Below are 23255 nucleotides of genomic sequence, written 5' to 3'. Positions count from 1 at the left end.
CCATGTTGTATATTTCCATATCAGAAGCTATTGCAAATGTATTACTTTAAATTATACCACTCAGCTGAAAATGGGCATTTACGATAAAGTTGCTCTCCATATGGTTAAACATGTAAGCATAAACGAAAACATAAAGTTGCAAATGACATTTTTGCGCTAACAAGTTGTTATTTCTCCAAATACTTTGGTATAAGTAAAAAAAGTTTATTTTTCCGATTTCTCTCGTCGAGACAAATCAATAACCCACAAAAGTTTGACGCAAAATTAACAAATGCGAAAAAAATTCAAATAAGGACAAATTTTTCAAATTTAAGTTAAGTCTAAAAGAACGAAGAGAATGACTTATTAATTCCAATGTGAATCTGGCCCAAATTGTTGTTGGGGTCCACCCATAGTGGTGGGATTTTGTGAGAGATACCCATAATGTTGGGTGTCTTGTGTATTTTATCCGAAGTCCTTGTATATATAATTTGTAAACCCTATTAGTAGGGATGACAATTTCACCCGACCCGTTCTCCGCCCCAAATGGGTAGGGGACTTGGGGATTATTTGGGAATTGGATAGGGTATGAGGATAAATTTTAAAAAAAAGTGGGGAATGGGTAGGGGGTGGATATGAGTTAGTACCCGCCCCATCCCCGCCCCTCCCCGCCCCACTAGCCTACTATATATAATTATATATACATAAGTTAGGGTTCCCGATGTTTGCGTATAGGCACTTCAAGTTTCTACTTGTTTCTATTGTATAGGTACTTCAAGTTTTAAGTTTGGTAACTGCATATGCTGGGAATCGATTGTTTGTGCTCCGTTTTTTAGAGTTCCCAATGCTCTATTGGTCTTGTTTGTTTGAAATTGTTTTTATTTCAATTTGGTTTGTAATGCACTATAGCAACAGCTATGTGATTGTTTTAATTTAAATTTGGTTTGTAATGACACTACGGCAGCAGATGTGACTGCTTTCATTTCGATTTGGTTTGTACTGGCACTATGGCAGCAACTGTGACTGTTTTCCTTGGCATTTGGTTTGTAATGGCAGCCTAGATTTTTTTTTTTTTTTTGAATTTAGTTTCATAGTTTGTATTTTCTAAATCTAATGGCAGGTGACTTTTTTTTTTTTTTTTTATAAAAGTTTTGGAATCTTTGGATCCCCGATGCCCCCACACGAGTTTCAAATTAAATAAGTTTGCACACCCAAAATTTGTTTTGAAAAATTTAATACCCGCTCAATACAGCTTTTCTTCAAGAAACGTAACAATTCCCAGCTTAGATTGTATTAAAAAAAAAAAAAACTAACTCCAGGTTTTATATTTCGCATTTAGAATTAATAGATGTATTGCACAAGATTATATGCGATGATGTTTTTGTAATCGTAAGTTGAATGAAAATGTTTATAATGAATTTTTGGATGCTATTTTTGCAGCTTTTATATTAGCAAAAATTGGAATTTGTGGTCCACAGTACGCAATTTTTTCCCCAACGTTCGTCCCATATTCCTAACATTAAAATTCTGCGTTCGTCCTTGATGCCGCAGTCCTGGGGTTGGGACTGCGGCTGTCGTGGCTAGAACGAGATTTTCTTTCTTCTAAGTTTCGTAACAAGAAGACAGTGAGAGAAATGGAAGATAGAGTGTGCAGCAGTGAGAGAAATGGAAGGTGAGGATGAAGGGAAAATAGATTGGAGTTGTTGCTAGCTACAGTTGGAGAAAAAGGACGAGAGCCTAAATTATGAGGATAATTTGGTAATTATGTGTCACAATAGGAGGGCAACAATGTACACACATGTTTCCCCTGGATTAAGGGGATCCAGGGATCTGTATGGTGGGGCGCCTTACCTATAGGGCGCATTTGGGCCGTCCATCTCGGTAATGGACGGCCCATATTTTAATTCAAATAATAGACGATTCGGATTAATAGAAGTTCAGATTAAATCTGAATCGTCGGTGTCAAAATGGACGGTCAAATCGGTCGCCCTACACGCTCTGCAGTGCAGCTCTCCTGGAATCCCCAATCCGGATTTGAAGGGACAAGTACTGACAGGTGACAAGGCGGCTAGTGTAATCAGACGTGAGGGGGAATTCGTAGTAAAGGAATACTTCAAGGGAGGTCAATATAATTTACCCTTTGAATAGTACTAGTAGCAATTGGATAACACAGAGATTAAATTCTTCCCGTTGTAGAAACAGTAGATTTTCCACTGCTGTTCATTGTGGATCCCATCATGCATTTATTGTTATAATATAAATCGTTCATCTTGTAAGGCCTATAATGTAATACCCTCATGCAAAAAATTAGCTTGATTCGATGTCGATAGACCAATCAAAAGTTGAATTTTAGTTTATAGAATGGACGGCCTGATCATGCCAAGTTAAACTGTCCATGATCATTCGTTTTATAAACCAAAATATAAATTTTGATACACCTCTCGATGCCCGGTAAAACTAATTTTTTGAAATAAGGATACAACTTTGTGGGTCTTACGAGATAAATGGTTCAAATCAATAATTAACACACCGTAGAGCACCAAAATAATGACGGTAAAAAAATACATAGTTCCTGCCAGCAGCGAAAGGAATATTATCTCGATGGATAATCTAATGTTCTCAAATAGCTCCAAAAATTGAGGGGAAAATGTATTTATTTAGGGCCGTTCAGCTAAGTCACTTGACTTATTTTTTTATTTTTATTTAAATTTTTTTCGTATTTGTTAATTTTTTATCAATTTTTTTAGGAATTATTGCTTCTTCACGATAAGAGAAATTTAAAAAGTAAAAAATTAAGATCGAAATCTATTTTTTTTAAAATAAAGATGAAAAAATTGACTTATTTTTACCTTTACTCAAAAAAATTAGATTTCGATTGTAATTTTTTACTTTTTAGATTCCTTTCGTCATGACGAAGCAATAATCCCCAAAAAATTAATAAAAAATTAACAAATACAAAAAAAATTTGAATAAAAACAAAAAAATAAGCCATTTAACTTATTTAACCGACATGCCACCAGTAATGTCACATTTAGCCGAACGGCCAATGTCACAAGTAAGCAAAACTGGAATATTATTTATTATGCCGAAATGCTGCTTGTACAGCAGGTTTTACACAGGCAGCGGGTACAGCGCGCTTTTGGATCCATCTCGGGTCCAAAAAAGATAATCGGAGCCGCTCATTTTTTTCAATATATTTTTCTTAAAGTCTCTGTAAAAAATCAGCTTCATCCGAAAACGATAAGGGCATTTGCGAAGGGTCCCAAATCTCTTAAGAATTCTTTTACAGGGATTTTGGACACTTCGCAAATGCCTTTTATCATTTTCGGATGAAGCTAATTTTTTACAAAGACCTTAAGAAAAATATATTGAACAAAATGAGCGGCTCCGATTATCTTTGTTGGATCCGAAACGGATCCAAACGTGCGTTGTACGCGCTGTCTATGTAAAATCTGGTGTACCAGTAGCAAGATCCTTTATAATGTGCTGCTTCCTTTACCAAACACACAAATTTGGCAACACCCACCACCCCTTTGTATTCTGGTGGAGAAAATGGAGGAGATCCTCTACCTACAAGTACCTACCACTTTTCTACACCTACCCTCTCCTACTCCTCTTCCTTCCATTTTAAGCTGACCCCTCTTCTCTCTCTCTCTCTCACGTTAACACACAGCAATGGAGGCAAAGCTGTTGAGGGCCGCCTCTCCTTCGATACAAATACCCACTGGCTTCAAGAAGTCTTCGAAACCCAGTTGCCTATTTCCGCACCAAATTAGAAAAAATTGCAGCTCTGGATTCTTCCTCAATTCGGACTATTCGTCGAATCGTGGCGTCCAATCGGTTCGAGCCTCTGCAACTTCCATTGGGTAAATTTTTTATTTATTTTTAATCTCTTGTGTGTTTTTATTAATCTTCATGATTTTTGAACTTTCTTGTTGAGGTTATTCGTGTGTTTCAGTTATTTAGATGTGGGTAAGGCTCCGTTCCAGAAACCTTCTTAAAAAATAGGTACTTATTTTGGAACTTCTCAAAGAAAAAGAAGAAGGGTTGTTTCAGAAAACTCAAATAAGCAGCTTATTTCACATTTTCAAACTCAAAAATAACGTAAATGAAAAATAATTTTTCAATTTTTTTGCATCGTATTAAAAATCTTAATGAGATCTATCAAATAAGATCCATATTGATATGAAAATTATTTGCGTAAACACATGATTTTTGAGCTTAAAGTTGCCTTAACCAAAAAATAAGTACTTACTTCTTATTTTGTGGAACAATCCTTATTATTGAACAAAAAATAAAAACTTATTCAAGTTCTGGAACGGGGCCTAAGTCTTAATTCACCCTTTGGAGTCTGCCTTATATGTTTCCCAAGTGTACTATAGGCTATAGCGCGGATCAAAAAAAAAAAAATACTGTAGGCTATAGCAGAAGTCCCCTGCTTTGGCTAAGCATTAATTGTACTTATGTTTGTTGTTAGAAAAGTTAAAAAATAGGGATCGAAACTTGGAAAAATATCAGAAAAGACGAGAACAAGGCTCCGTTCTTTTAAACTTTTTTGAGTAAATTTTTACTTTTGGTAACTTTTTGTTTAGTTTTTCGTCATAATTTTCGGGTAAATTATTGGTCTCGATGAGATGAATCAGAAAAGCATGTAAATGTGAACCGATAGTGGAAATAGAAGACGACACACAAAAAAGACAACTGCTTCGTATTTTTTTCGTCTTTAGTGAATTTTTTGTGGGTCTTAATTTGTTACTCCTTTAGATTCCTCTTGTAGAGACGGATGATAAATTCAAAAAATGTGACGCAAATTTAACAAAAAATCAGAAAAATGAACGAAACATGCAAAACGAAGAAGACAAAAAAAGTTAAGGAGAATGGAGCCTAAGCCTTAAAATCTGTATTTTTTAATTATTTTTGCCCAATGGTTTTAGCTTTTAGTCATATCTATTGAATGTGTAATCTGTAAGCTGCTCTGTATAACAAGTGAATTTAATTTGTATGTTTTACAATTGGTCGAAGGGCTATATTGATTAGACCACTTCTCTATGAATTTTATGAACTGCTAACCCTCTTTGTGAATTTTGGTCCATAGCCTCACGTTAATCAATAGTTGTTGTTTGGAAATAATTCAATAGAATGTTGTTTCTACCCGACTCTTGTCAATTTTTTCGTCTGTTTATTCGGTACATAAGGGGTTGATGTGCTGTTATGATGCGTCAAATTGCAAGAAAAGTTTTGGACTTTCAGATTCGCTATTATAGAATTGTTCTTTTTCTGTTTGGAATCTGGTTCTTCAGCAACTTGGAACTCCACCCGCTTTCCCATTGCGTCAATCCATTACATGTATGCCTATCACACATACAGTAGTTATGGTAAAGGCGTTATGCACTTATAACTTAGATGAATCATTAAATTTGCATATTCAAATGACTCAAGACTTGGCCTTTGTGATTTTTTCATGGAGAAGTGAGTCTTAGACCTCATGTATGTGCATGGAATGAACATGCTCTTCAACCAGGTTAAACGTGATTGCCAAAATCTGACCCACTAATCTAGCCGACATCTGAGGGGAAATGTCTGGGTGGATTTGCATTCCTTGGCAATTCCATCATTTGTTCTTGGTGATGTGGTAATCCCATGCGTCATGGTTCCCTCAATGGCCTTTCTTCCATTTGGAGAAATTGAGCTTCTTGCAAGACGAAAATCCCGTAGCGGTGGGAAAATATCCTATTTCCCTGACGAGTACTGCAACTATATAGGCATATGTATACATTAGCATATTGTTATTGTATACAGGTTGAAATGTTTACATTTGCATACATAAATACACAAGCAAGCGTGCATATCGGCGAGCAAATTCTGAAACTCGAAGCTACATGGTATAATGCTCAATTTAGCTATAAGTCAGGTCCTACTTTCAAAAGAGCTCAGGCAAAGGTGGTTGTGTTACTTAAAAAGTTAAAAACAAATTTACTGTCACTTTTTTTTTTTCCCATCCTAGTATGTGGTTATATTCATTATTGATCTACTTAATCAGTAATCATATGTAAACTGGTGCTGTTTTATTAGATGTCACTTTCTGCAATAGATTCACTTCCAAGATAAAGACATAATTGCTACTCTTGAAAAGTTCTGAGCCTTTGCTTTCCGAGATATCCCTGAGAAAGGTCTGAGTTTCTATATTGTTTTTCCTTAGATTGCCAAAAGAAAAAAGAATTGACGAGAGTAAGACCTACACTCTAGATGGCATAAGACATTCTTTAATTCGTCAAGAGGATAGCATCATATATGGCCTCCTGGAGAGAGCTCAATACTGTTTCAATGCTGAGACGTATGACCCTAATGCTTTCTTCATGGCTGGTTTCCAAGGCTCTTTGGTTGACTTCATGGTCAAAGAAACTGAAAAGCTTCATGCTCGGGTATGTTATGCCTTCATCGTTTAAATAAGGAAAAGACTACGGTTTTATTGCTAGTTTCTAATTTATTTTATTTCATACATCAGATGGGCAGATTCAAGAGTCCCGATGAACATCCTTTCTTCCCAGAAGACTTACCTGAACCTATGCTGCCTCCTCTGCAATACCCTCAGGTAAGACAATAGATACAGTTGAAATATAATGCTTTTGTATGAGGTTACTGTTGCTTCACAGGCTAACCTAGGCAGAAATTCAAATATGGCAGACTTGGGGTATTCTTGTCCATGATTTCATGCACTCAATTTCAGCTTGAGGAAGTAAATCACCTACTTTTGCTAGATACAGGGATGGTACCAGGATTTTGTAAACACAGGGGCCGACCTATGAACAAGATTTTGAAATTTGAAGATTCGGAAATCTAATAGTTTGTTTGGTTTAGATTTTGAGGGAGGTTTTTTTGGGTAGTAAGTAGAGAGAGATAGAAAAAGAAATTAGATCAATAATTGAAGGAAAAAATTATGGGAGGCCGTGCATAGAGAGAGAAATTGGGTTTTGGGACAAAAAACGAACACATTTTTATGTCTAAATAACACCCAATACAAAATACAATACCTAGATGTTCTCACCAAACAAAAAATAAATAATATTAATATTTTAAAAAAAAAACCTGAAACCATGCAGGGGTCTTGGCCCCCATATGCCCACAGGCCCCACACCTCTCTCCGTCTCTGGCTAGATACATGAAAATATTGTCGGATGTCTTCGATTTGAACTTTTTTGATCCACAACAAAATTATTGCATGCAACCCAGATGTGAATTCTGTAAGATACTAGCATCGACTCTTGCAACTGGTCTCTCTCTCTCTCTCTCTCACACACACACGCACGCACACACACACGCACGCACGCACACGCACACATGCACTGTGCATAAATGTAGGTGTTTGTGTGACAAATGTGGTAATTTCCTCGTTTTTTATATTCAAATAGGTTCTTCATCCCATCGCTGACTCAATCAATATCAACAAGGAAGTATGGAACGTGTATTTTAGAGATGTTCTTCCTAGACTAGTGAAGGAAGGAGATGATGGTAACTGTGGATCAGCTGCGGTTTGTGACACGATTTGCTTGCAGGTATACGTTCTAAGTTTCTAACCAATCTGCCTAAGTATAACTAGTATGTGTAGTTTGAAGAATTTGAGACGGATGTGGTTTTACTGCAGGATGGTAAAGTGAGCTGCATTTTAATGCTTCTCATCAGTGTGAGCTGCACCTTTCGCATTTAACTAGTCTATCGACTTGAAAGAATCATAGTCCTTTCTATTTGAAGTCGTATTTGTGCGGACTTGTACTTCTCTTGTACCTTTTTCTTTTTGTGGATGGTAGATGGTTTCCAACCCATTTTTGTCCATCAAGTTCATCATGCCTAATTTTCTGCTGATGCCAAAGCTACAGCATAACCTGAATATCTGACATTGAAGAATGAGCAAAAGGGTTCTCCCATGGTCTGGTGATGCAAGAAATGATATTAGCTAATGTCCAAAATTTGTCCAAGTCGCGTTACTCCCGTAGTGTTGGGTTCTGTAGTTTCAGCTTTCACAATGGAACTTCAGATTTCAACACTAAGTAGGACCATGCTGTATCACAAGTTGATGCCATCATTCCTTTGCAGATATATGCTGATTGATTACAAATTCGCAAACTGCATAATTATGTTGGATATGCTTTTTCCCCCACATTAAGTATGCTCTTTATTATTAATGTGGGCTTACGATTACTAGTTTTAACTTTGCACTATCCCTTATATTTATGGCGTGTGATTTTTGTAGGCTCTCTCAAAGAGAATCCATTACGGTAAATTCGTAGCAGAGGCTAAATTTCGGGCTTCACCGGATGCATACGAAGCTGCCATTAGAGCACAAGTATATTTCTCCTTTCAGATGCACTGCACTTCATCATTTCATTTTCAAAGCTTTTGGACTCTAAAATGTTCTCATACCCATAGGCTAAAATGGTTCCTCATCTCATTTTGTTAAGGCATGTCGCTTGTGATTTGCAGGATAAGGCAAGACTGATGGACTTGCTGACATACCCCATAGTGGAAGAGGCAATAAAGCGGAGAGTGGAGATGAAAGCCAAGACCTATGGGCAAGAGCTCACCGTGAATGTAGAGGAGGAAGGATCTGAGCCGGTATACAAAATAAAGCCAAGCTTGGTTGCTGATCTGTATGGGGACTGGATCATGCCTTTGACAAAGAAAGTCCAAGTTGAGTATCTACTGAGAAGGCTGGATTGAATCAAGGCCAGATGATAAAAGGAAACGATATACATACATATATATGTATCTATCCTATTATTGAGCAGTCCTCCGAGAAACCACCTCTTGCATATGGAAACTGCCAAACCCGCGTGTATGTCCTCAAATAAGAGCACGATAAAGCCTTTAAATGCTGCTTATGATGTGTACAAAGTCGAAAGTCGGATTGTTCATTTTGAAACCGGTGGAGTTAGTTGTGCTTATGTTCAACGGGAGTCACAGGACTCTGATTCATATCATCATGATGTAAAAACATGATTTAGGTAGTAGTTTCATATAGAATGGAATGTGTTTTAAGGTGGTTTTTATTTGGGAATATGTATTTGGCACCGGGGCAGAGGTGCTCCTGGCTTTCGCGTGAAGATTAGTACAATTTTATTTTTATTTTTGGATCCGTTTTAGTACAAACTTTCAACTTCAAGTAAGTTGTACAGAAAGTCTGGGCTTACCGACCCAATATCCCGATCGGAATTCTGACGTCCCGCCGGGCACACTCCGGCCACCGGACGGCCGATTCGAGCTGTCCAAAAATTCTAAAAAAAAAAACCGAGTGGGCTCACGCGAGAATAAACAGCATCCGATATGTGTAGATGGCCGATCCAAACAATCCATTTTTGTGTTTGGATCAGCCAAAAATGGAGTGCTTGGATCGGCCACTTACACACGTTGGATGCCGTTTATTCTCGCGTTTTCTTTCCTTTACCTTTGTTCTTTTTTCCCTTGTTCCAAACAAAGCCTACGACACACCAATTCGAGCCGGATCACACGCGTAAACTAGTCTGAACATCTCAAGTCATATTAAAAAAGGATCCGGCTTCTCTATTCAAATGAAAAAAAAAAAAAAAAGCCTCTACAGTTGAATATAGGTCGGTGAATTTTTCCGAATCTAGTTCTATATACTGGACTTGGTCATAAATGATTCAAATTTGTTAAAATATTATACCCGTAAGAATTATATGTAATTACCGATAAAATACTACTTTCTCCGTCCCTTTTTAAGTGTCCTGCTTCGTAACTCCAACTTATTAAAAAGACATCATCATTACACCTTTCACATCAACTTTTTTCTCCACTTTCGTTACTTACCCATCATCATTACACTTTTACTCACCAACTTATCAAAATAAAATCTACTTTTACGGACAAAATAGACAATACACCAACTTTTACCCCCCTAACTTTACAAAATGGACACTTATTAAGGGACAGTCCAAAATGAAATACTGGACACAAAAAAAGGGACGGAGGGAGTATTAGCAAATTTGTACTACTAAAATTAAAAAATGGTTGCGATCACTTGGAATATCTTCAATTGACTCTGGCCCCGTCCAATTGGGGGATGGTGCTGTGCAATGATGTGCGCAACACCGAGCTGCGCACCTCCGAACCGTCAAATCGTGCATCCGATGATTCGGAGCTTATCTCGGCAATGAACGGCTCTCAATCGTTGATTGTCGAGATGAGATCTGAGTCGTCAAATGCACGATCCACGATAATGTGCATCTCCTTGCACAACACCAATCCAAGGTCCGGCCCCATCCCTTTAACTTGAAAGCTGAGTACCCAACCCGGGTCTTGCGGTTGGATTGCAGGGTAAATCGTGCATCCGATGACTCGGAGCTTATCTCGGCAATGAACGGCTCTCAATCGTTGATTGTCGAGATAAGATCTGAGTCGTCAAATGCACGATCCACGATGATGTGCATCTCCTTGCACAACACCAATCCAAGGTCCGGCCCCATCCCTTTAACTTGAAAGCTGAGTACCCTACCCGGGTCTTGCGGTTGGATTGCAGGGTACCAGGCTACCAGCACATGCAAATCAGCAAATAAAGACCGAATCCAAAAGTTAAGGTTTTTTTTTTTTTAGTTTCACATTTAAAGCAATCTTGTCCAAAGAGTGAGAAACAAGTTTCACATCCAAAAGTTTTTTATTTATTTACGGTTTTGCACAATCTTATCCGTCTATCTCAGTAATCAATAGTTGAAATGTGTTTTTAATTTTAATTGATAAATCATATTTTTTACCGGTCAAAATTAATTTTTAATCTGAACCGTCAGAAACACTTTTGGACGCACGATATTAAGCCTCCATAAACTTTAGTTTACAGGAACGTCCATAAAAAAGTTATTCTCGTTCCGTCCAAAAAAGAAACATGGATTGACGTGGGGTAAGCAATTGTAACGTTGTTACTTTATTGACGGGCCCCAACATGTATTGTGGGCTTTTTCTAGGGCCTTCTATCTCCATTTCTCATTTCAGTAGGAAAAAAATACACAATGTAGTTTCAAATACGGAAATTCTAATCGTAAGGAAAATTTGTAGGAAATTACGTAAAAAAAAATGTATTTGGGTCTATTTTGGGTCTCATAAAAATTTAGAAAAATATTCATAAATTTTTGAATATTATTTTATAGGGCTCGGTAAAAAATCAGTTCCAACGGATATCGGTAAGTATTACTTTTGGATTCATTGGGCGAAACTGCTCAGTTCGCTCCTATGAATCGAAAAGTAATACTTGATTTTTTATAGTGCCCCAAAAATAATATTAAAAAAATTATGGATATTTTTCTAGATTTTTATGGGACCCGAAATGGATCAAAACGCATTTTTTTTACGTGGTTCCCTGCAAATTTTCTTTGTGAATAGCAGGGCTCATTGAAATAAGTATAGAAAACACAGGTCAATTTTAAATTTTGAACATTTGTTGCTGTGGTTTTATTGCTCTCCTTTTTTTTTTGTTTGGGTGAAAAGTTTTATTGTTTTTTTATCATCCAAAACTTTTATTGTTCAATAAAAAAGAAAATACCGATCTGGAAGTAATAAAAGTAGTTAAAATTACCCCATTATAAATCCGGAACTGGTAGAGTAAAGGTCACCAAGGGCCAAAAATACAGCAGGGGAGTGTGCGAGAGAGAGAGAGAGAGAGAGAGAGAGAGAGAGAGATGGAGTGGCGGAAGAGGGGCATTGGCTCGCCGGTGGCGCTAGCGGTAGCATGCGCCGTGTTGGCGATGATACCAGAAGTGTCGTCCGTTCGTTACATCGTCGGAGGGAGCTCGGGCTGGAGTTCCAAGGCCAACCTCACCGCCTGGGCCCAAAGCATACACTTTTACAACGAGGACTGGCTCTGTAAGCCTACTCTCTCTCTCTCTCTCTCTCTCTCTCTAGTCTCAGATCTACTGCTTTGAATTCTTTCTACGTTCTCAAGAAAAAAAAAAATCTTTTTTCTGAGCTGCGTTTTATTTCCATACATGTTCATTACCCTCTCTCTCTGCATTGCTCCGGCTTTAATTGGATCCTGCCGTTGAATTGGTCCAGGATTAATTGAAATGCGCGTTAAGAAAAATAGAAGGCATATATTCGGCCTATCTAGTGAAGCAGAAGTATTTTACCTCAATAAATACAACCAATAAAACGTAAGAAAAAAAAATACATTTCATACTCGCCATTTGTGTACAATGCACAGATGCTAAGGGGTTATCATTTGCAGAAGTCTCCAGATCAAATGACAGATCCCTACGTGCTCTAAGTCTTCTTCTAAAGAATGACTAGTGCAAGAGGTACACGGCCATCACTAGATGTCGAGATCACATAATCTGGACGATAACATATCTCTCGGTTGCGTTTGTGTTCGAACACAGCGACATCATCTCTCAGGCAATCTTGTCCATTGAGGTGTTCTATATGCTCGGTGAGCTTATGGATCTTCTTGAAGGGCACACTTGCAGTTAAGCACGATCAGCCGATCCCACAACTAACAACAAATGACAGCATCGACGTCATTGTCACTCCAACTCCCCAGGGGCAAAGAAATTGGCCCCGGGGTAGTTGTAGTTATGTAAGTTAACCAACTAAATTGTACCCTGGGTCAGTTTCTTTGCCTTGGGAGAATTGGGTGACAGAGGTCTCTATGTTGTCATTTGCCTTTGGGTTTGGTGTAGCCTTCAAGAAGATTAATTGGATCACAAAGCATGTGCAATGCCTCTTCAATAGGCAGTCACCTGGGAGATCATATAATTGCCTGAGTTGGACCATGAATTGCGCAGCCGGATATGTTACCGTCCAAATTGGTTCATGACAGAAGGGAATTTTTGTATTTCAACCCTTTCTTTAACCAAGTAACTTTGCTAAGAGTTTGGAGAATATCAAAGCCTAGTAACAAATCTTTCCCTGGAAGATTCAAACCGTAAACTTGGTGTTTTATGGTATAACCTTGGAAAAGCTGGATGGAAATAGGCTTACTGATCTGGGTTATGACAAAAGATCCTGACATTTAACAATGGCTGTGCACCTCTTGTACTTGAGTCAAGTACGTGGGGGAAGGCTTAGTGCACCTAAGGATTTGCCCTTTGATTTGGGAACTTCTGAAAGCACGGCACTACCGTGCCATGCTTATTTGATATTCCATTTGAACCATCACACGTGCGGTCTTTATACATTGTGGCCAATGGTGAGTACGAAATACAGTTTTTTCACTTCAACTCTTAATTTTTGTTAGGTTTATCAGTCAATTTTGATTATTTGTATAACCATTCAATCTCTGTTGCTGTTTGGTAATTTTTCTTGTCCATTCCAGATTTTGTTTACGACAGGAACCAATTGAGTGTGCTCCAGGTCAACCAAACAAATTATGAGAGTTGTAATTCCAATAGTTTTCTTCACAACTATACAACTGGAGCTGGAAGGGATGTGGCTCCTCTAAATGTGACGGGCCCATACTATTTCATAAGCGGCAATGGCTTCTGCTTCAGTGGCGTGAAGTTAGCAATAAATGTTTCAAATCCGCCACCCCCTCCTTCAGGGTCCCCGGTTAAAAGTGACTCTGGGTTTCTAACGTATACCGTCAGAGGCCAGATCGTCATACCAGCTGTTTTTGCCATTGCTGCTGTATGGGACTCGTTCCTCCGGGTTTGGTAGCATTATATAGCTTCAGAAGTTTTCAGCATATCGTCTCGTCGTCGTCGGCATCGCTCAAATCAAGTGTGAAAAAAGTTGAGTTTGCGTTTTGCTTTTTTCCTTTCTAGATTGTTAGGTCTTTTTTTAAATTTTTTTTTTTTTTTATGGATGTGTTTTCTACTGTAGTTTGACCTGAACATTGATGATTTTTCTAGTTTTGAACTTTGTTCTGTGTGGATTACTGTGACTGGAATGATTATTCAAGTTGGAGTAATCAAATGCGTAATCCGCGGACGACTTGTACGAAATGGATTTGTTTTTCTTGGTTAGGTACTAAGCACATGGTTTTCTTTGTTTTTCCTGCAAATGGCACATGATTTGAGAAGGAACATTAGTACTTTTCTATGACTTGATTTTATTTATTCCCTTTCTTGTGTTGGGGAGCAGCTCCTCCCCAATTCGATCTAGATCATTCAATTTATTCAAGAAAATTTTGACAAATGGTAAATCACGTCGAGAGAGAGAGATTGACTTAAAAAAACATCAGCGGGAACAAAGCTCAAAACGTGCAGTGGGCCAAGCCTGAAAACACCTACGAGGGCAAAGCCCTTACAGAACCTTATGGGCTAAGCCCAAAATCAAAAGAAAACCTACAGTAAAGAACCCTCTGCCCAGCCACCCCGATGGCCACCGAAAAGTATAGCCTCCTTCAGAACCTCCGCGGATCATCAACCACGACCTAGAACCTGCTGAAGCAAACCTTCTGAAAGCACTGATCGGAAGACCCAGGCCAGACCCCGATATTCATCGGCAGCACACCATCCCGCGCCTTTAATAGTTGACACTCGTGTGGTGTTGTGTGTGGTTCTTCGCATCTATTCATACGTGCATGTTTGGCTAACCCAGTAAACACAACACAAAACGCGCACAAAAATCGGGGAAAAGTAAGCCAACTATCCCATAACAGATATATATTTAATTAGCATTTGCTTTCGACGATCTCCTAATCTCCAAATTCACCAGTGAATAAGAATGAATAATTGAGCCATTCCGGTTGGCCGATAGACTCGATGCCATAAATTTAGGAGATGAGTTTGCACTTTGTACCCCTTGTCCATGCGAGGTTAGTGTATAAGAAGACACAAAATAGTGACAAATACGACGTTCGCTAATCTTGAGTAAAGCAACATCAATCTGTAGGCATCCTCGTACAGAAAGAATGATCCTTTCGATTCTTTATCTTCAAAAGCTTCGACTCAAGGGCTTGACAATGACAACTTATTCCCAGATCGAATAGCCAGAATTTCCTCGGTCTCTTTTTGTTGTTTTTCCCTCTCCATGGTCATGTGATGCCTCCACCTCCTGCATTGGTTTTAATGCCTACGTATACTTGCTACTCCCTAATGCTTTAGCTGAATCAGTCAAGTTTTCCTACAAGGCGGTGGTGCAACTTCCACAAAGTGGCCGCAGGCCTCTACAGACCAGTAAGGACATGTATGCACATGCATACAACAAAAGTATGTGCACGCCCGCATGATTATCCATCTCCACACACAAACACACGCACATGTATCCATCTCCAAATAGATGAGAAATATGACACCAGGTGCAAACTGAGGTATGACAGAACAAAAAAGTTCAAGTTTCAGCTAACGGTATAACAAAGACGGTCCAAGTTGAACATAGCTCGCCATTCAAAAGAAAGAAAAGAGATGAACATAGCTTAAAATGTCATCACCGCAAATCCAGTCAAAAGCTGGGCCACTAACAGCAACTGAAGTACACAAAAATTGCTGACAAAAAGAGGTGTATGACCATAACAGGAAACGTGAGATAAACAAAAGAGGGAAAGCGGCTGGATCCTCAAAACCAGGAACTATGAACTTGAGCCTGCAAGCTTCAACCACTGCAAAAATAAAAAAATAAAATAATAATCATCATCATCACAATCGATAAAAAGGTGAGAAGAAAAGAAAACAAAAGAAAGTTTCTCCCTCGCAGTTAATTTCTTTGAAATAGGCAAGACATGTAGCATGAGAAAGCATCCCCACTGCAAAATGAACACATTTAATAAGCTTGGTATGACTTAGAACTGCCTAAACAACATTGAACTCCAATGTAGTTGATCAAAACTCAAGCATGAAACCAACTTCAGAGATTCAGAAGTTCGAGTGAATTGAGGCCGTGTCCACTGATTAATCTGTTGATAAAAGCATATAGATCAGTACCAAGTACCAACCCCAATCAATCCTAACTCAATTCGAAGATGGTACATGAGTAATAGTCAAACCTCTTTATCTTGGCCGTCTTTCCACATTCAGTCTTGACATCTTACAACATCCAACACAAAGGTACCACCAGTATCAAGCATGACTACACAGGATTACATAGACCTCTTGTTGTGAGGTGTCTTGTCCTAAATGTTGATCTCAAAGCCTCTTACGGAGGTAATGGCTGAGGCCTAGAGCGTGGAGTTTTCGAGGCATATATAATGTATTGTCGAGTAGGGATTCACTGAGTGAAAATACTCAGAAATTAAGCGTTGTGGCTCTTCTTTTGTATACTGGATCGTTCTTCTCCCCACGGACATAGCCACATAGGCCCACTGACAAAACCCTGTATATCTTGTTTTCTCTTGCTCGTGTGCGACTTTTTTTCCTTTCTTCATTTTCCATGGTATACAGTGTTTTAAAAGTCGGCCGACTGCTCAACGTTGAGGCACTAGGGGCCAATTAGTCGGCTGCCAGGCACCCTTCTTCCGTCCAATCTTGTTTTCTCTTGCTCGTGTGTGACTTTTTTTCCTTTCTTCATTTTCCATGGTATACAGTGTTTTAAAAGTCGGCCGACTGCTCAACGTTGAGGCACTAGGGGCCAATTAGTCGGCTGCCAGGCACCCTTCTTCCGTCCAACTAGCGCCTAGCGATTTTCAGAATATTGATGGTAGATCAATTCGCCTTGTATCTGCATAGCACCTCTCCTGATAATATCTTTCTGATATATTAGGCCAGCTCCCTGGGTTCTCTTAAGCATTTAACATGCAATATTCAAGGAAAGTACAATGGTTGACATATTAGTCATTTAGAAGAATAAAAGTACCTCAAAATCTAGAAAATCGCACCCCAATCAAGAAGTCTTCAATCAGGCTCCGAGCAGAGCTTTGCGGTTGTCAAACCCAATGACTCGCTCTGTAGCTCTTCGAGCTGGGTCTGAGTGGAAGCTCTCAGGCGTTCCATCATTTAGCCAGCTCAACTGCTCATCGAGTGCCCTTCACGGAGTGTTCTTGGGTCCCTTTTTTTGGTTATTTAAATACAAACCATTTAAAGTATCAAAAAGACCAAAATTAAGCAAACACAATCTTATTAGAAACACTAGTAGCATGGTCTCAAAAATTGGCTAATACGTATCGGTTAACGCAACTTTGGGGCTTTAGCCAGCTCAACTGCTCATTGAGTGCCCTTCATTTAGTGCTCTTGGGTCCCTTTTTTCGTTATTTAATTACAAACCATTTAAAGTAACTATACCGAAAGACCAAAATTGAGCGAAAACAATCTTAGAGACGCTAGTAGCATGGTCTCACAAATTGGCTAATACGTATCACCTATTACGTAACTTTTGGGGTTTCATCACTGCCACGACGCTTTTTGGATATCCAATGAGGTAGCATTTACATTGGACGTTACGGACTTTTAAACAGCCAATACACCTCTGTCTTAGTCTGCAGTAGCCATCGTGTCCTATATCACAGTTACACCCATTGTTTTTCAGGTTTCTTTACAAGTTTTTTTTTTTTCATTTTCCACATCAATTAAAACATATATGTCGAATTCTAGTTTAAAAACTCAATCATCCTGAAGCATTGTCAACAAATTACTGAATCTATTGGTTTAAAATCAAATCTACTGAAGCAAAAGGTTGAAGAGCCACATAAGATCTCTGCGCCTCTCTCTCTCTCTCTCTCTCTCTCTCTCTCTCTCTCTCTCTCTCTCTCTCTCTCTCTCTCATCAAGAGATCATATCCTCTATTTACTTTTCTCAACCTCCCTGTCTCATTCTTCCTCTTTCTCTCGCTAGAATCACTTTCTCTCTTCAGTATCTTACAATATCAAAGACCTGTCATTCTCTATCTACTCTCTAGTTAGTCTTGTTATGATTTTCTTTCACCAATCACTTGGTCAGTTGGCCTTTAAATCCAATAGATTGCTTGTTCAAATTTAATCTATTATCGGATATACCCCAGGATTTTTTGCTGAAAATACTTGGTTCTGTATCGGGATTCAGGATAACGAGATGGCGGTAATTAGTGTCTCTCCATCGTGTGTTCCTCATAACTCCGCTATCAACTCCCACCACCTTTGGCCAGTGCTTTCAATTCGACGATTAGATCTGGAGCTCTATTGTCCATCGCTTTGTCATGATCCGGACTTGGACCGTATTACTTCCAAGATCCTAAGCTCTATGATCCCAGATTTGAACCGTTGTGCTTCCATGATCCAGATTAGGACTATAGAACGTAGTTATTCGTTTCTTCATTGGTGTCACCCAGTTTATCTCCCCCCTGCAACTTCTTACCGCTCCCTCTCTATGATATGAATAATTTCTTATATTCCAGTTTTCCTCTGTTGCATCCAGACTAAATATCTTTGTTCAACACCAAGGATTTCTTAGTTTTACAAAATTGAGAATTTCTCTACTTTTCTTCAGTTCCCCAAACTAGCGACAAGCGACGACATCCAATGACTGATTGACAACCAGAAACCAGCCAAAGATATGCGACCGGTAGAGGCTGCCAATGATAGCCTAAGGGCTGTTAATTGGTAAGCGGCATGCGTGTACATGTATATGTGCATATGATTATGCAATCTTTGGTGATATATATGACTAGGGCTATAACAAGGCTGTGTATAGGTGGAGGCAGAGTAGTTAAAAGTTCATACTACACTATAAGCTCAAAAGAAGACGTGCATTTGATCACATAGTGGTGGCCAGGGGCGGACCCATGATTTATAATCACCGGGGTCAAGTTATCTATAGCATGTACTCCATAATTTTGTATTAACGCATGATAAAGGATAAACAAATTCAGTATTAATACTACACAAAAAAATACCTATTTATATACTCCCTCCGTCCCTATTTAAATTTTCAGTATTTCATTTTGGGCTGTCCCAAAATAAGTGTTCACTTTGAAAAATTAATGGGTAAAGTGGAGGATAATTTTGGAAAGTGAAGGTAAAAAGTTGATGTGAAAAGTATAAAGTGGAGGATAAGTGAAGGTAAAAAATTGATGTGAAAAGTATAAAGTGGAGGATAATTTTGGAAAGTGAAGATAAAAGTTGATGTAGAAAGCGTAAAGGGGAGAGAAAATTTGATGAGAAAAGTGTAAAGTGCATGTGAAAGTTGACTCCTACAACTGCTTGTTTTTCAAGCATGGACATTTAAAAAGGGACGGAGAGAGTAATACATGAACAAAAAGCGATTTGTCAATCCATTACACATCATTTCACTTCCAATTGACCCCAAAGATTTTTCATATTTGGTGAGCAAAACAATGAACATAGCACATAGAATAACTTGACCTAAATTTATTCTAATTTTTAATTAACAAAACAAGGTCACAATATAAGTTTGCTGAGGTAGTTAAGTTGGATTAATGATAGGGCTTAACTTAATACACAAAATTCAAAATCCTAAATTAGAATTGACCAACGTAACGTGGATAGCAAACATTAAATAATACTTCCTCCCTCCCATTTTGTTTGTCCATTTTTAACACAGACTAGTATTATTGTTGGCGAAATTACCCAAGAAAAGAGATCTGAATGGTTAAAAAAGACCTGGGGCGAGTATAATACTTTTCGGACAAGAACCAAAGTGTAAAATATATATGGGGCAATTATATTTCCTTTGGGGCAAGAACCAAAGGATCTAAATCTATGGGGCAAAAACAACCGAAATTTCCAAAATTTAATGTATATCCCCGGATAATTTCCACCTTTAGTGGGGTCAATAGACCACCCTTGCCCAAGGGTAGGTCCGCCCATGGTGGTGGCTCGATACGATGGACGTCTAGCTAAGGAGTTCAGGATTTAAAAATTCCAGAGACTGTTAAGATACTGTCCTTGGATTGCAGTTGGCAGGTCTGCCAAGGCGTTGGCAGATCTACACATGCTAGTTATCTATAGCATGTACTCCATAATTTTGTGTAGTATTAATACTGAATTTGTTTATCCTTTATCATGTGTTAATTCAAAATTGTGGAGTACATGCTATAGATAACTTGACCCCAGTGATTATAAATCCTGGGTCCGCCCCTGGAAGCGATTGCTCGTGTAGACTTAGCTGGTTCAAGTGATGCTAACCAATGCGTTTCAGATGTACCTTTGGAGGAATCTAGTTACTTGGCCAAGTAGGAAGTGTGGCTAAATCAAGTACAGAAGCTAAACACAAAACAATCTCATGAACTAGCACAACTGAGATTGTTTAAGGACAATCTAGTTACTTGGCCAAGTAGGAAGTGTGGCTAAGTGATTCCAAGGGTTACTAAAAGGCCAGGGGATTCAAGTCTATGGACAAATGAGATTGTTTTATCATAACAAGGTTCCTATCAAGTATCAACGATTCAACATAGCTCACCTTAAAGTTGCCTTTTCAGATATAGACTTCAGAACTGGCAAAACTGTCGGGAGTTAGGATTCACCTTCACAATCTGAAGTGTTGAAACAGGAAAACACGGAGGCACCACAATTGAAAATGAAACCATATATCAAGATCTTGGAACGTGGATATGTTCAAATAGAAGGGATAATGAAGGGTGAAAATTCCGGTTATAAACTTAACGGTGTGGAGGATAGACTAAAAGTAGAAGTCTTGGAGCAAGTAGTTGAAGAATTGAAGGGACTCACAAGGCCAAATATAGAAGAGTTGGTGAGAGAAAGACGCAAGATTGGGAGAACAGTTCGCAGGTTAACATTGCTTGCGTGGATTTGTAAGTCCACCGAAGAAAGAGCTAGAATTGTTCCTTATCTTCAATCTGAAAAGATAAGAGCTCTACTTAGTGGATTTACTTGTGGCAATGCCGATATGATAATCAATTTCCCAACCTTCATGTCTCGATAAAGAATCTCAAGCGAACAAATGTTTAATAGAGAAACTTAAGAAGTCTAGTCTTTTCATTGATCGTCCCCCAGTTCCTCTTGTGGAATTATTATCAACCTAAGCATGGGTGAGACGAAGCTAAGACTCTCAACCTATGGTTGCAAAAGAACAAAGATAGAATCGTAACATTCATTTACGTACGTGAAGGGCAGCGAGGGCATCATGTATCGCGTATTTTTGGAGAATGGTTTTTGAAACTATTTCGTCAGGGGGATTCTCATAGTGCTGGGTCGTTTGGATGCCGGAGAAGGAAAGGGGATAAGTTATAACCCCTCCCTTAGACCTGGGCCCATCTCTAAGACCTGGTTTGGGAAGCCAAATTGAGAGGTCTTCGTTTATCCCCTTTCTTGTGGAAGACCGGAGAAGAGGGCAACGAGGGGTATTATTTTCGGATAGGGTTTGAGGCGTCCATAAATTATCCCCCAATCCCCCTCCTTCTTGGACAATTTTGCCCCTCCTAATCCCCTCCCCCAACCCCCAACCCTCTTGGGTTTTCGTCTGCTCAATAGACAGCGAAATAGGAAGAAAAAGAGGAAGAACAAGAGGAACACCAGCAGATTGGAGATCGAACCTGTGACGTTCAGCCGGGATTGGAGAAAGGGAGTGTTGTAGTTCTTATTCTGCCTCTTCGTCTTCTCCTCCTGTTCTTTAACCAGAAGATAAGAATGAGGGTTAAAAGAAAAGAAAAGAAAAATTATCATGTGCATGTGTGCCATGTGCTCTCACTAAAAAAAGGGTATTAAAATTTCCCCACTAAAAAAACGAAATTAAAAAAATGCTTTAAAAATGCTTTTTAATTTTTATATGTATTAAATTAATTAGTTAATTAGTGAACTGAATTATTATTGTTTAATTATGAAAAAGTAATTAAATTTATTAAATTTTGCAATTTTATATTTAATTTAATGACTAATCTAATTTAATACCATACAAGGGCAAAAGGGTCATTTGACAGCTTTTTATATCATCCACCCTTCCTTATACCCCTTATTAATCCTCCATCCAAACCAAATATTATTTAATCCCCCTTCTCTAATACCTCATCCAAACAACCTACTATTTAATTCCCCCTTCATAAACATCACATCAATGTGGGTCATCCATTATTAACTAATACTCCCTACTATCTTATCCCCCTTATTAACTAATACCCCCAATTCTTTCCCCGCATCCAAACGGGCCGAAGTCTTGCATGAGCTTGTTCATGGGAACTTAAACATTGAATGGTTTCTGGTGAACAAAAAGCTAGAATTCCGACTAGACAATGTTGCATACAAAAAGGGAATCCTCGAGATGACTTTTAAGCATTGAAAAATTAGGGTTCAATTGTTGGCTGTGGAGGGATCTATTGTTGTTAACTGTACAATTACGGAGTAATATTTAGGAAATTTTTTTCAAAAATACCTTCCAATTTTTGACATCAGTGTCTAATAGACTTATACCCCGTTCTGCTTTCTCTAAAAACCTTCTTTTTTAAAAAGAAGGTAATTTCAAACTGAAATATAACGAAAATGAAAAATAATTTTTTAATTTTTTTTGCACCGTTTAAAAGATCTCAATAAGATCTATCAAACAAGATCCATATTAGTAGAAAAATTATTTGCGTAAATACATAATTTTTAACCTTAAAATTTACCTTCCTTTTCAAAAAGCAACTTTTTAAAAAAGTGGAACAACCTCTTAGAAACTTCATAAAACTTTAACTTTACACCTAAAATTTTCTTCCATTATTCAAATAGACACCTACTGTTTAAATCCGTCCAATTGATAACATAAATACTAACAATAGACACCTACTGTTTAATTCTACGATAATGTTAATTAATGGTACCTCCACCGAAATAAAATCCTGCTTACACCACTGCACCACCCCAATTCAATCCTTTTTGTTCAACCAAGAAATTTAACCACTGCTATGCTAATGCTCACCCATTTGGAAGCCCACCTGGCACCTGCATAATCGGATCGGCAAATCTCATAATTAAACAGAGGTCTTATTGAAAACAACATATAGCACCACTAACAAAATAGTACCAGTAAATGGGTCAAGTCATATCTAATCAAAGTACATTTTTATATCAACATTATTAACAAGGTAAACAGTATTAATTTCTCTGTTTTCAACCGCGTTTCATGGGGATCCAAGACCCTTTTTGCGTCCGTCATCCTCTGGACGACCCAAAGAAACTGAGACAAACAATAGCGAAAGTAAACATTGTTCTAGCTTTATGCTTGTCTTCAATTTGAAGACAAGCATAAAGCTAGAATAACGAATACAAGTGATAGTCAAGGGAATGGCACATTTATTTATCTTCTAAGAATCACATTTTACTTTGAAAACATCCTCAATTAATTATGAAAGATTAGAAGCGGAAAAATCTAAAGCAAGATTTCTACATTGAACTAATCTAAGTCCAAAGTTTATGTTAATAGAAAGAGATACCCATTACTCAAAGTCTCAAATCATTAGATAGAGCCGAGCTAGCTAGG

At 38.3% G+C, this 23255-nt stretch overlaps 2 protein-coding genes across 2 annotated transcripts; both read left to right on the top strand.

Annotated features, from left to right (window-relative positions):
* The first annotated feature begins 3486 nt into the window (after nucleotides 1-3486).
* Nucleotides 3487-9077, top strand: LOC131302301 (chorismate mutase 1, chloroplastic). The gene is made up of 6 exons (XM_058328859.1): nucleotides 3487-3845; nucleotides 6179-6401; nucleotides 6485-6571; nucleotides 7389-7532; nucleotides 8228-8320; nucleotides 8458-9077. The coding sequence occupies exons 1-6, from the start codon at nucleotides 3655-3657 to the stop codon at nucleotides 8692-8694; spliced, it is 975 nt and encodes a 324-aa protein (XP_058184842.1). The 5' UTR covers nucleotides 3487-3654; the 3' UTR covers nucleotides 8695-9077.
* A 2492-nt stretch (nucleotides 9078-11569) lies between these two features.
* On the top strand, nucleotides 11570-13948 carry LOC131302311 (early nodulin-like protein 19). The gene is made up of 2 exons (XM_058328873.1): nucleotides 11570-11844; nucleotides 13292-13948. The coding sequence occupies exons 1-2, from the start codon at nucleotides 11661-11663 to the stop codon at nucleotides 13630-13632; spliced, it is 525 nt and encodes a 174-aa protein (XP_058184856.1). The 5' UTR covers nucleotides 11570-11660; the 3' UTR covers nucleotides 13633-13948.
* The last annotated feature ends 9307 nt before the right edge of the window (nucleotides 13949-23255 follow it).

The sequence above is a fragment of the Rhododendron vialii genome, chromosome 10a, assembly GCF_030253575.1.
Source record: "Rhododendron vialii isolate Sample 1 chromosome 10a, ASM3025357v1".
Classification (NCBI taxonomy): Eukaryota; Viridiplantae; Streptophyta; class Magnoliopsida; order Ericales; family Ericaceae; genus Rhododendron; species Rhododendron vialii.
The sequence above is the reverse complement of the archived record's forward strand: the minus strand, read 5'-3'. Positions and strand labels throughout refer to the sequence as shown.

Bases quoted from the DNA above. Each gene is read 5' to 3' on its own strand.
- LOC131302311 (XM_058328873.1), top strand. From the start codon at position 11,661: ATGGAGTGGCGGAAGAGGGGCATTGGCTCGCCGGTGGCGCTAGCGGTA. The intron at 11,845-13,291 runs GTAAGCCTACTC...TGTCCATTCCAG, and splicing joins TTACAACGAGGACTGGCTCT to ATTTTGTTTACGACAGGAAC.
- LOC131302301 (XM_058328859.1), top strand. From the start codon at position 3,655: ATGGAGGCAAAGCTGTTGAGGGCCGCCTCTCCTTCGATACAAATACCC. The intron at 3,846-6,178 runs GTAAATTTTTTA...GTTTTTCCTTAG, and splicing joins GCCTCTGCAACTTCCATTGG to ATTGCCAAAAGAAAAAAGAA. The intron at 7,533-8,227 runs GTATACGTTCTA...TGATTTTTGTAG, and splicing joins GTGACACGATTTGCTTGCAG to GCTCTCTCAAAGAGAATCCA.